This window comes from Myotis yumanensis, unplaced genomic scaffold (genome assembly GCF_028538775.1).
Source record: "Myotis yumanensis isolate MYYU_CA2020_CCGP unplaced genomic scaffold, mMyoYum1.0.hap1 SCAF_1, whole genome shotgun sequence".
Classification (NCBI taxonomy): Eukaryota; Metazoa; Chordata; class Mammalia; order Chiroptera; family Vespertilionidae; genus Myotis; species Myotis yumanensis.
In genome coordinates, this window is record NW_027223752.1 from 72,232,184 (window position 1) to 72,246,164 (window position 13,981).

The window sequence follows — 13,981 nt, forward strand, 5'->3', positions numbered from 1 at the left end:
TACATAGGATGGTAGTTGGAGGCCTCAGGATCCTTCCGTGGGAGATTCCACTCCCCCATTCATTCCCTGTAGATAAGCTGTCAAAATCTTGCCTGCTCTAAGTTCCTTTTTTTGTAATCTTGCTTTCCACTTCCTTCTCTTTGCACATTCTAAGAATGGTTATAAATGTGAGCAACGGAGGACCTTGTAGTTTCCTTTCACATATTGGTGATTATTAACACCATAGCCACATTAATTTACTTTGGACACATCTAGACACTCTATCATAAGCCAAGTTACTTCCACTGATGGTTGGCTAATGTCTTTCCGCACGTTCTTTCAGGAGTAACCAGCTCTGGAAATTGGGGTTTTAGGGGCGAGGAAGAGTTGCAGCTCAGCCTACTGATAATCCCTCAGATACCAAAGATCACTTCCTTTTAAAAAGAGTTTCTGACACACACCTCCCAAGACCATTCTCTCCTTTATGTACTCTGGCTACACTTCTGTTCTATCCTCTATAACTATTTGCTGTTATTTGTAAAGTTGTGTGCCCCATGACGCACCCTCTTACGCTAAGCTGTGAAGACCTCCGGGACCCATACCGAGTCTATCTGCCTTGAATTCCCGCTTTAGACAGTGCTTAGAACACAGCAGGAATTCGGCTATTGACTAAATGAATGAGGAAAGTGTGGTAGGGACAACCCGGGTCAGGTTGAAACGGCCCCCGTGAGGTAGGGACGACCCCGGTGAGGTTGAAACGGCCCCCGTGAGGTTGAAACGGCCCTGGTGAGGCTCAGACGGCCCTGGTGAGGTTGAGACTACTCCAGTGAGTTTGGGACAAATAAAGGGGACCAGTATGGACTGATGAACAGGGGTAGATACAGAAGCAGAGCAACATTGAACAGAATGTGAAACTACAGTGGGAAGCCTGGGGAGGGTTGGGGGGGGGATTAAGAGACCAACTGAAGGACTTATATGCATGCATATAAGATTAACCAATGGACACAAGACACGGGGCGGGGGGGGGCGGGGGGTAGGGGCTGGGGGAATGTCAAGGGGGGAAAAAAGGAGACATATGTAATACTCTTTGTAATACTTTAAGAAATAAAAAATAAAATAAAATAAAATAAAATAAAAAATGAATGAGGAAAAGCTTCATCACATGAATGGGACAAGGGTCTCCTGTAAGGGACGAAGTCCCCTCCTACCCCTTTAAAGCCCCAAAGTGCTTTAACTTGGGTAGCGAAGGGCTGAAAATTTTGGAGACGAACACCGGCCCAGGCAATTGCTGAAGAGGTGAACTTGCTCGGGGAACCACGCCAAGTCAAAGGCCTTGGAAACCGGGCTTTCTCGTCCAAGCAGGGGATGGGGGAGGACGCCGCCCGCGCGGCTGGAACACCAGGAAAAGGCGGAATCAATGAAGTCCGGGGAAAGCCGGGGCCCGGGTACGCGGCTCCGCCGTTTCCCGGCAACAACGGGCCCCGCCCCCCACCCCCCCCCCCACCCCCCCCCCACCCCCCCGCTTCCTTGCACTCAGCTCCTCACTTCCTTATCCACGCGACCTATCCACGCACAGAACATCGCCAGGTCGGCGGTGGTTGGAGGGTTTCCTGGATCCGTCACTCGGAGACTCCGCCCACCGTTTCTTCCGGCTGCCGGAGACGGAGCGGAGCGGAGGGTTTGCGGGCTGCCCGGCAGGCAGTTGCTGTAGGTGAGGAGGGGTGGGGGGCCCAGCATTTGTATCCGCGGTGCCGGCCCCATCCTGGAACGCCGCAGGGAGGCCTCGGAGCCTGACTCATCGCGCCCAGCCCGTCCTGGAGGCCGGAGTGACGGAGGCCCGTCTGGACACCCAAGTTCCCTGCGCTGTCCGGACTTCCTAGGAGGGGAGGGGGACCGGGCTCCGGGGTGAGGCAATGTTTGGTTTGGGTGCGTTTGCCAGCGGTTCTCAACCTGTGGGTTGCGACCCCTTTGGCGGTGGAACGATCCTTTCACAGGGGTCGCCTAAGACCATCCTGCATATCAGATATGTACATTATGATTCATAACAGTAGCAACATTACAGTTATGAAGTAGCAACGGAAATAATTTTATGCTTGGGTCACAACATGAGGAACTGTATTTAAAGGGCCAGAAGGTTGAGAACCACTGGGGGTGGGGGTTCATTGCGCCCCCTGGCATTAGTTCATTCAGGGCTGCCGTGACGTGCCTGTCCCGTTTACTTCTCAGCCCTTGCGCTGGTTGGGCTCTCCTAGAATTGGAATTAGTCAAACCTTTCTGTTGGCAGCCTTCCTAGTCTCAAAGGCCCATCCTGTAAGACTAGATAGTTATGAAAGCCTCCAGGACCTACCTCTGCTAGGGCCACTTTCAGTATATTCCCAATCAGGCAGAATGATATCTGGTAAAAATACAGATTTTGGAGTGGCACCAGTCTGGTTTCCAATCCAGTAATTACCCTTCTGATCCTCAGATCCTACAGATTCTTCATCTGCACAATGATGAAAATGACTATTAGTGTTTCTACTGAAATAAGAACACAAGCCCAACTTCTGCCTCTAATGAGCAAATGGGCCTCTGCATATGACAGTGCTCTCTGAGAGACACTTTTCACCAAGCAGCACTTTTATTATCCTTGTGCATATGGAACTGTGCAAGACCTTTAGTGCCTTATTGAAAACGGAATTTAATTAGCTGAGGACAGAATTGTTGAATCTGGGAGCTTTTTGGAGAAAAGTGCAAGCTGATTGTCTTCACTGGAAATGTCATGAAATGTGCACGCATCTGTGGGGTGTGTGTGTGTGTGTGTGTGTGTGTGTGTTTTAAAACATACAAAAGTAAAATTTGCCATTTTAACCATTTCTAGATATATAGTTCAGTGGCATTCACATTGTTATGCAACTATCACCACCACCCATATCTAGAACTTCCCAAACTGGAACTCTGTACCCATTAAACAATAACTTCCATTCCCCATTCCAAAAACCCCTGGCAACCACTGTTCAGTTTTCTGTCTCTATGAATTTGACTGCACTAGGCACCTTACATAAGTGGCATCATCCAATATTTATCCTTTTGTATCTGGCTTGTAGAAATTCCATTTTTTAAATATATTTTATTGATTTTTTTTACAGAGAGGAAGGGAGAGAGATAGTTAGAAACATCGAAGAGAGAGAAACATCAATCAGCTGCCTCCTGCACACCCCCCACTGGGGATGTGTCCTCAACCAAGATACATGCCCTTGACAGGAATTGAACCTGGGACCCGTCAGTCCGCAGGCTGACATTTATCCAGCTAGGGCAGTGGTCGGCAAACTCATTAGTCAACAGAGCCAAATATCAACAGTACAACGATTGAAATTTATTTTGAGAGCCAAATTTTTTAAACTTAAACTATATAGGTAGGTACATTGTTATTAACTTAATTAGGGTACTCCTAAGGCTTAGGAAGAGCCACACTCAAGGGGCCAAAGAGCCGCATGTGGCTCGCGAGCTGCAGTTTGCCGACCACGGGTAGGGCATAGAAATTCCATTTTTGAAGACAAACTTCATTGTGAAAACAACTTGAGTGCAGAGCCAAAAGAGGAACCCAATTACCTTTTTGTCATCTTTTTATCTCTAACACAGAAACCTAATAGAAGACATTTTAAGTTTTGTTAAAGTTCTTAAAAGCCTATTACCTTCAATGGGTAAACATATATCTGAATACTACATACTTATACCGTATCCTTAACGCCAGTCCTTGCTCACTTGAGCTTCTGTTTTTTCAGCTCAAATTCCAAATGAAAATGTTTGAAAGCATTGACTCTGCAGCTACAAAATCTGGCCCGGATCTTTGGGCTGAAATCTGTTCCTGTCTGCCAAATCCGGACCAAGAGGATGGTGCCAAAAATGCCTTCTCAGACTCCTTTATGGATTCTTATCCTGCAAGCACAGGCCAGAGAGAGGCCCCGGACTTTGCTACTGAGCCAGCTATAAAGCCTTGGGCTCCCTTGCAGGATTCAGAAGTGTATTTAGCATCTTTAGGTAAGTTAGATGGCTTTTTAAAAAAAATCATAAACTGATGGTTTTAAAGATGCTTGTTGAAGTTCCTTTACATTAAACCTGGTTTTCTGTTCTTTTTTTAAATTCTAACCCAAGGATATTTTTTCCATTGATTTTTAGAGAGAGTGGAAGGGAGGGAGAGATCAGGAGAGAAACATTGATGTGAGAGACACATCAATTGGTTGCCTCCCACACAGGCTCCAACTGGGCCTGGGGCTCCAACCTGCAACCCAGGTATATGCCCTTGACTGGGAATCCAGTCGAAACCCTTCAGTACACAGGCGGACAGTCTAACCATTGAACCACATCAGCCAGTGTGGTTTTCTGTTCTTTTCTTTTTTTAAATGTACAATTCAGTGGTTTTTATTATATTCGGAGTTGTACAATCTAACAGTTACCACTATCTAATTTTAGAATCTTTCCTTTTTCTTTCTTTCTTTGTAAAAAGACATGCTCAACCCTAGCTGATTTGGCTCAGTGGATAGAGCCTGGACCTGTGGATGGAAAGGTCTAAGGTAGCGGTTCTCAACCTGTGGGTCACGACCCCTTTGGGGGGGTCGAACAACCCTTTCACAGGGGTGGCCTAAGACCATCGGAAAACACATATAATTACATATTGTTTTTGTGATTAATCACTATGCTTTAATTATGTTCAATTTGTAACAATGAAATTGGGGGTCACCACAACATCAGGAATTGTATTAAAGGGTCGCAGCATTAGGAAGGTTGAGACCACTGGTCTAAGGTTTATTTCTACCTCAGTTGCTGGCTCGGTTTTCTGTTCTTAAAAAAATATTTTTTGTCCTCACCACATGTATCTGTCAGGTGTAAGTAAGTATAGGGGTTGTTTCAGGTTGGTTGTGGGAAGGACCCCATTTTCCTTGTACATAGGGATTAAAATGATCTTTGCAATCTCTTACCTCTGTTATATCTAAATTCTGCTTTATGCCCTAGCTGGTTTGGCTCAGTGGATAGAGTGTCGGCCTGGGGACTGAAGGGTCCCAGATTCAATTCCAATTAAGGGCACATATCCAGTTGCAGGCTTGATCCCCAGTAGGGGGCATGCAGGAGGCAGCCTATTGATCTCTCATCATCCATGTTTCTCTTTCTCCCTCTTCCTTCATCTCTGAAATCAATAAAAAAAATATATTTTAAAAAATTCTGCTTTATTTCTTGCCTACTATTGGTGGCTCATATATTCAAATAACTCAAAAATATCAAATCTTATGCTATCCTAAAAGAAAAGGTCATGGCCTAGAGCTACATGTGGATTTATGATGCTACAGTTTGAAAAACTGTTATAGTAGATAGATTGATTGTTGGAATGGGAGCATATTGACATAAAATTCATTCTGCCTCTTGTTAGCTATTTTATTTTTTTAATATTTCCTGAACACATCTTCACAGTCCTGTCTTATGGCCTTAAGTGTAAGTATTTAGAAAGACTAAATATACAAGAAAGAGATTCAGATTGTTCCAGGCTAGGGGAAAGAGAAATAATCAGTCGAGGGCAGTAATTTCCATGCTTTAAAATTGTAGTATATTCTTTTTTAAAAAAAATATATTTTATTGATTTTTTACAGAGAGGAAGGGAGAGAGACAGAGAGTAGAAACATCAATGAGAGAGAAACATCGATCAGCTGCCTCCTGCACATCTCCTACTGGGGATGTGCCCACAACCCAGGTACATGCCCTTGACCGGAATTGAACCTGGGACCTTTCAGTCCGCAGGCCAACGCTCTATCCACTGAGCTAAACCAGTTTCGGTGTATATTCTTATTATTAAACATTCATGAGACCCATCTACGTGTCACAAAACCAAACCTAGGAATAATTGTTTAAGGAAGGAAAGGCAATTCAGGAAGAAGAAGCTTTTAAGAAAGGATAGAAAGAAGAGTCAGAGTAGAGATTACATAATTGCTGAGAAATATCTTGGAAAAACAAAAGGAATTTTGATAACTGTGTACTGGAGGAAAAGATATGAGAAAAACAGGTGGAATGATGGATAATGAGAAAGATGAGGGTGTAATGTGGGATTCTCAGGAAGCCACCAAAGATAGGCTATGACCATGGCTGAGGAGGTTGGCAGTTCTGTTTTGTGGTAGTCAGAACATCTGTTTAATGATGATAAGGAGAAGAAGCAACATTTTGAGTAAACTAAAAAACCAGATCCTTTGGCTTGTTGGTGCTCTGTGCCCAAGGGTTATAAGAAACTTTCATGGGTTACAGACATGGCTGTTAGGATGGGAAAGCTGACAACTATACCTGCAAGTCTGATGTTTGCATTTAAATGTGTGCATGCAGCCAGAGAAGAGGAATCCAAAAAGGAGCTAGTGAAACCACCTCTCCAGTCTAAATATGTTGAAGAGCAGCCTGGTAATTTACAAGTGGGCTTTGGCTCCATCCACACTGCAGCTGGTCCTTATACTGACTGGTGCAAGGGTGTTTATGTCCTTGTGGAAAATGGGATAATGGATACAGTACAATTTGGAAAAGAGGCATATGTTTATCTTGAAGAATCCACCACGGAATTTTCTTCTGAAAACTGGACTAATTAGTTTCAGGATTGGTAGGCTTGGTTTCAGCAAGAAAAGGTTCTAGATTTAAGAAAATTGGTTCTCCACTGGGACGGACCACTTTAGGAGCAACTGTTTATTATCAGTTCAGTCCGTAACAATTGCAAAGGTAACTAGAAAAAAGGCATATGGTAAAGGCCAGAAAATTTTTGAAGCAGGTAAATCATTATGGAAAACAAACAAACAAAAACACCAAAAAAGAATCACTTCCTGAATCTAAAGAAAAAACAAAGCTAGGAAGCTCTACTGAAATAGAAATACCTGCAAAAACAACTCACGACTTGAAACATTCCGTTTCTTTGCCAACAGAACTCAGCTCTGAAACAAAGACCAAATCAGAATTCACCTCAGGTGCTACACAGTTCATGCCTGACATGGATCATGGGTCACAAGCAGTCCCCTCTAGAAGGTGTAGATATGTACAGCAGTAGAAGCTGAACTAGTCTAATAGAGAACTACGGATGTGTGAAGTTCCAAATAATGACGAAAAAGATCATGTAATAAGTAACTGTGACACACAGAGTACAACTTAAAGCAAGTTTATCCTTTAGATCTTCTAATGGATAGTTTGGCCAATCACATAAATATTTAAAACACACACAGCAAATACAATTCAAATACTATTAAATGATTAGTGAAGAGGCAGTAGTATTAGGATGCATTTGATGACTTTCAAGGGTGTTTATAAAAACAACAAAAATTAGAGTGAATATGTGAACATTTTTGAGACTAAAATTTGAAACACGTATGTGTATATATAAATACTTATACATATACACAGGTATATGTGCTTTAGCTTTTTGTAATTAATGTCAGCTAAATTAGAATGGTGTATGGAAGGATGTGTTTTTTATTTCCCCGAGCTGGAATAAAATATCCATATTTTATGACAAAATAAAAGAAGCTTTCATGGATTCAGTGATAATTTTGATTGGTTCAGAAAGTTAAAATTCCCTTGATATTTTCTAAAATCAGATAAGATAATGATTAAAATTTCCTTCTCTGAGGAAAATAAGAACCATTTCTGGCTCCTATGGCAGAGTTTGGGAGACAATGGCAGGCAGGTTTGGAGTATGTAATGGCACCTGCTTCTGCCTGCCCAACTTAGGTCACACCTGATCATGGACTCAGCACACTCAGAGAGGGGAAGACCTTTTCTAGCCCAAAGAGCACCTTCCACCTTGACAGCCAAGGACAGACAATATAAAGATTGTTTTTATTGCCAAATAAACTATATCAAAGATAATTCACTAAGATCACCAATTAAAACCTTAGTCTTTAGTCAGTTCAACATGAGATATACATAATTCTTTTCATATCCTCAAGGAGAAGAAAATTCCTCAAATATTTTACAGGTGTTCTACATGGGTGAGCACTTGGAGGTAACTTGCATCAACAGAAGGTACTTATTGTTTTAATCAGTGGATGCTAGCTGATGTGGCTTATCGATAATAATAAAAGGGTAATATGCTAATTAGACCATACGTCCTTCTGGACGTCATTCTGGATGTCCTTCCTGACGAAGCCGGGGCCAGAGGGAAGCCAGCCCAGGTTCCAGGTGCCTGCCTGTGGCCGGAGGAGGGAAGCCGGTGCCGGCAGCCGGGGGAAGGAAGGGCTATTCTTGCATGAATTTTCGTGCATCGGGCCTCTAGTTTAGAAATGAAACAGGATTGTAAATCATAAAGTTTCCATTGGTTCTGGGCTTGATGTTCACCATCCCCAAAAGCTATCTTTTACCCATTTATTATAGTTGAAGGCAAGACTAAACAAAGGCAGAAGGTACATGGTGATACCCTCTCTTGTATTCTTCAAAAGGGGATATCTGCTCTCAACAGTTACACTTAAAATGCAAATAAGAGTAATTAAACATCTATCATCAGGAAGCCATATGGACCACTCTCAAAGAGATTACAAGATGTTTGTTTTTATTAGGCTCCAACATCCAGGCCCGAAGTTGAGCAACTTTAAAAAATGTTGGGAGATTCCTTCTCTTTAATCAAGAATTTAATCACACATAGAAATCTTACAAGTCTCTTATTGAGTTCTTATCAAGTCAATTTTAATGTCTAATGAACCATTGGATCTCTCATCATTTTCTCTAAGTCTTTCTCATGAGGTTTGACAACCACTTTATGACACTGTAGCAAAAAGAAAAACCATTTACTCCTCAGAGAGACTATTTTCAAGGAGTTAAAAAAAGATGATAGTATACACATGTCAAGCCAGGGAAAACAAGCATTCCTTAGAGAGATACCTGCTGGGCTTCTGTGACTTCAAAGAAAACATGCCATCAATTTATTATGAGAACGTATGGCTTTTCCCTTTTCTGGGGTTAAACATTTATTTGGTGCAATGTAGAGTGAAAACATTGTGCAGGAAACGGAAAATTGTACATTTCTCTTTAGCTGCCCTCCTTAAAAAATTAGGGTTTTGTTGTTGTTGTTTTTTGTAGAGAGTGTGGATGTACTCATCAGTCAGAGAATTTTTGAAGTTGGCATTTTCAATTAAAATTTAGTTTCATTTCATATCACCTTCCTTGTTAAGCTCCATTTCTTCTCTCTTTAGAGAATAAACTGAGAAGAATCAAAGGTTTAAATCAGGAAGTGACTTCTAAGGACATGCTTCGAACCCTGGCCCAAGCCAAGAAGGAATGCTGGGACCGGTTCCTCCAGGAAAAGTTAGCATCAGAGTTCTTCGTGGATGGACTTGATTCTGATGAGAGGTAATTGATTCCCAGGCCAGTTCTAGGTGACAGTCTGTTTTACTGTGGGCATTTCTTTTTCTCTAAAGAATTCAGGAGAGTGACATCTGAGTTGAGATATTAGTTGGTATCAACATCAGCGTTTCTGAGTTAAAATCATCCTTTATTTTTGCTCTATTTGCTCTTAGTACAGCAGCAGATTTTTGAGAAAGGGTATTTTTGCCAAAAGGCAAATACTCCAGCCACATCTTGATCACAGATTGGATGTAGTTGAGGATAAACCATTGCCGCCTTTTTAAAAAAAAAATTTTTTTATCCTCACCCTAGGATATATTTTTTATTGATTCTCAGAGAGAGAGGAAGGAAGAGAGAGAGAGAAACACTCCATCAGTTGCCTCCCATACATGCCCCAACTAGGAATTAAACCCACACCCTAGGTATGTGCCCTGATCTGGAATCAAACCCGCAACCATTTTGGTGTAGAGGATGATGCTCCAACCAACTGAGCCACCTGGCCGGGGCCATTGTCTGCATTTTTAAGTGCAAGTACATAAAGCACTTGAGAAAGTAGTAATCAGTCAACAACTGGCAGTATGTCTTCTTACCTCCGAATCTCTGTTGCCTTACAGAGTTTCTGTCATTTTGTTGCCTCTCAAATGTGTGTAGACTAAATGAATGATTTTCTTAGGCATCTACTGAGTGAAGGCACTGTGCCTGGTGTCCTGGTGGAGGGGAGATGTAAGGAAGTTTAACACCCTCTTTTTTTGTCCTTGTAACTAGTTGGGGAGAGATGACACATAGGTATAAAGACGTACCTAATAATATGAGGCAGCATGAGAGAAGAGCCAGGTGAGAAGAAGCGACAGGACATGCCTTAGGAGTTGAGAGACCATTGAGCTCCCTTTGGGCTCTGGTGTTTGTGCCAAGGGAGGAGGCAGGACTTGAACAGTACCTGCAGGTGGGCCCGATGCAGAAAGGAGAGAGAGCATTCTGCCACAAGGCAGGGAATGCGTGACACCGGGAAAATGGCTCTGCCACTTAGTGGTGGTATGTTCTTGGGTGAGTAAACTGTGTGTGCCTCAGTTTCCTCCTCTGTGAAGCACAGGAAACCTCATAAGGTTATGTGAAGGTTTAATGAGTTACTGTGTGTAAAGTTCTTAGAACAGTGCCTGATACATGGTAAGTGCTATGTAAGTGTTAGCTATTATTAATATTATTCTTCCTAACAGAATCTTATTTATTTATTTGTTTTTAAAGACTAGTTTATTGATTTTTAGAGAAAGAGGGAAAGAGAGGGAGAGAGAAGCATCGATGGATATGAGAGCACAGTATGGATCAGCTGCATCCTGCACGCCCCCTTATTGTGATTGAGCCCACAACTGGGGCATGTGCCCTTGACCAGGAATTGAACCAGCAACTCTTGGTACATGGAACGACGTCCAACCAACGGTGCCACACTGGCCAGGGTGCTAACAGAATTTTAAAGTTCAGTAACAACTTAAATAAGATCAGTGAGGGGAATAACAACCTCAATTTTAACAAAAGGTCTTGAGGGGAATATGACTTAATAAATATACAACATATCTTTAACATTGATTTTGAGAGTCCCATTGTGTCAGATGAAGATATTGCTGCTGAAATTGTGGGCAATATGTGATAAAACTTCATGAGTTTTATTTTTTAATTTGCAAAGTAGCTTCACTTACATTATCTTAAATACCAAATCAGCATTCCTCGAGATCCTTCAGAAATCGGTGTGGCATCTAAGGTCAGGCCAGCTACCTTCTCAGGTTCAGAAAAATAATTCAAATTTTGCTCTTTTCTGTATCTAAAGGCTCAATCCAGTTGAGCTTTAAACTGCCCCAAATACAAAAGACTTGAAAATACACAGATTCCTGACTCACTAATAATTTGGTGTTTTCTCTCCCCTTGAATATTTCCTTCCTTTCCAGCTCTAAGAAGAAAAGATAAAACTTTCTCCTGCCTAATTCTCAACTAAGAATTCTTTTTCTTTGAAATCAGATCAGCACCAAGACTCGTTAACATTTCTGTGTATTTATCGATAGCTAAAATAATGTGGTTTTCCCTTCTCTATAGAAATAATTGAGCCCGGCTGGCATGGCTCAGTGGTTGAGGGTTGACCAGGAGGTCACGGTTCGATTCCTGGTCAGGGCACATGCCTGGTTTGCGGGCTTAATCCCCAATAGGGGGGCGTGCAGGAGGTGACCAATCAATGATTCTCTCGCATTATTGATGTTTCTAGCTCTCTCTTCCTCTCCCTTCCTCTCTGAAATCAATAAAAATATATTTTAAAAAAGAAATAATTGAAATAATTCTATGAAAAGTGTGGTGGGTGAAGATTAAACGCCTGTGCAGCATCTGAGTCCCCTGAGCTGGGCTGTTGTTCCCCCAAGCCTACATCGGTGGGAAAACTTCTATCATTGTTCAGAGCACAGTATATATGCATTTGTTTTCAAACTTCAAAGTTTATGTTTTAAACAGAGGCCATTTTGTAGGGGATTGTGTGGTTCTTCACCTACGTGATGGCCAGGAAGGCCACCCTCTTCATGCTTTTGGCAAGGGAGTCATGGCTGAGCAATCCAACTGTGCACAACACGAATCCCCATCCCTGACAGATGTCTTAAATCCGCTGGTTATGGCTTTATTTCTTGGCTTAAGACTTTGTGCTATTGAAGAGCATAGAATGTGGTTAACATTATTTCTGGTCATTTGTATTTTACTGTGAATGTCTGATGGCTGTAGACTGAGAATCCTGTGTACTTGAGGAAGGTGGCGGGGAGACCACTCCTCCCTTCCCCACAGATCCAAACCAAAAAGGGCCTTCTGGCTTGGTGGCCATTCCTTTATGGGGACATTGCTGTTCAAGTGTTTCCATCTTGGGGACTTGTTGTAGGGTGAACTAAACAAACAAAAAGCCCACAAACAAACAAAATTGCTCTCAGTGCAGCTAAGCATCATTGAGTCTCAGACTATCTCAGGTCTGACATTCCAAGTCGCTCAGGTTTTTGCCTCACTAATAATTTCGTATTTATTTGAATGTTTTCTCCCTTTGACAGTTTCTCTCCTCTTTTGAGGGGAAACAAAAAGACAGGACTGAGGCATTAGCTCTCCAGCTGTTCTCATCAAGCCTCAGAGGCTCTGCATTCCAAGGGGTTCCGATGCTGCTTACAGCCAAAGGGCCCACCAGGGGGTAAATTATGCCTGGGAGCTGCCAGGATGCACAGCTGTCAGAGGAGTATAGTCTTCTCCCCACGTTGGCAGTGAAAAACAATTGTAGGAAGAAATTGGTTGTGGGTGGGAAGGCAGTGCTTGAGTAACTGAGATAATCATTAAGTAATTAACCATCCAGGTCTAATGCAGTCACCCTTTTCTCTTGCTCTTTTCTAGCACCTTGGAACATTTCAAGAGGTGGCTCCAGCCAGATAAGGTGGCCATCAGTACAGAGGAGGTCCAGTATCTGATTCCTCCAGAGTCACAGGTGGAGAAGCCAGTGGCTGGGGACGAGCCAGCGGCAGCGGAACAATAAATTACAAGTAGACAGACAGACAGACACAGATAGACAGGTAGACACACACACACACACACACACACACACACACACACACACACACACAAGCTTGCGTGGAGCAGCTGTTTTGAGTCCAGAGCGAACAGTGGGGAGCTCAGTGGCAGTATCAGCAAGGAGAAAACTCTCGAGGGGCAAAGCCCAACCTTCCACTCCACAAAGCAAACAGCTGTGGGTACCCGAGGACTTGCTTGGGGCTGGAATGTGTGTCTGTCTTGGATGAAGTGACTGACCCAGCGCACGCTAGATCAAAATACCGGTTTCCTGTATGTCTCACAGCTTGCTTGAGCTCTGGTGGTGCAGGTGAGAAGTCTACTGAGAATCTAGTGAAGGACCCAGATGTAAATGTATGTGGAGCAGCTAATGCCCTTGTGTATTATGTTTAAGTTAAGTGAGCCATATTTATCCTTGCCTCTTCTGGATTTTCCTACCTGTGTCCCAAGCATTCCCTGGGTAACTTGACAGGGGTGAGTGGGGCCAAGGAAAGTGAAGTCTGCCTCCTTAAATCCAAGCCCCATTTGGGGCTTCTCTAAGTCCATAATAAATATGAGGACTTTAGCAAAAGAGCCTGTGCTTTTCCTTTGACTTGTTCCTTGTGGGGGAAATGGACAAAAGAAATGTGAAAAGGTGGGTGTTTTTCTGTGTGTGTGTGTGTGTGTGTGTGTGTGTTTAAATTTCACGAGTGGTTTCTCCCCTAACTTCCTCCTGCACTTATAAAGGGCTAAGTTCCAAATTAGACTTGCAAATATGGTTTTGGTATTTGATACCACTGCTTGAATGGTTCCCTGCTTGCTACTTGTAGCAGCTTTTTTGGATGAGCCTGTGCTTCCCTCCTTATTTATGGTGCTCTTGTTCAGATGGTGGTGTCCATATAAAACTTTTCTCATCAGAACAGCTGTATGTGTGGTGCAATTGACCTGATTCCTCCTTGAGAGATGCTCCCAGGCAGTGGGGAGGTAAAAACAAAAGCATGCCAATGCAGATGAGCCGGTAACTTTTGTCAGCCTTCTGTTTTTAACATGTGCCCTCTGACAAGCCAAACCTCAGAACTCAACAAAACATTATCTGCACACTGCATCATGCACCTATCACTCAAAGTAA

The 13,981-nt window shown here is 42.8% G+C and overlaps 1 protein-coding gene and 1 pseudogene across 2 annotated transcripts; both read left to right on the forward strand.

Annotated features, from left to right (window-relative positions):
* Positions 1–1,603: 1,603 nt before the first annotated feature.
* On the forward strand, positions 1,604–13,444 carry CCDC32 (coiled-coil domain containing 32). Of its 2 annotated transcripts, none has more exons than XM_070425108.1 (4): positions 1,604–1,690; positions 3,744–3,999; positions 9,159–9,315; positions 12,703–13,444. In XM_070425108.1, the coding sequence occupies exons 2-4, from the start codon at positions 3,756–3,758 to the stop codon at positions 12,839–12,841; spliced, it is 540 nt and encodes a 179-aa protein (XP_070281209.1). In that variant the 5' UTR covers positions 1,604–1,690; positions 3,744–3,755; the 3' UTR covers positions 12,842–13,444. The 2 variants fall into 2 exon arrangements, with proteins under 2 accessions (XP_070281209.1, XP_070281214.1); XM_070425113.1 differs by lacking the exon at positions 1,604–1,690 and adding an exon at positions 1,711–1,884.
* On the forward strand, positions 6,261–7,031 carry LOC139003328 (MICOS complex subunit MIC27-like; annotated as a pseudogene).
* Positions 13,445–13,981: the final 537 nt, after the last annotated feature.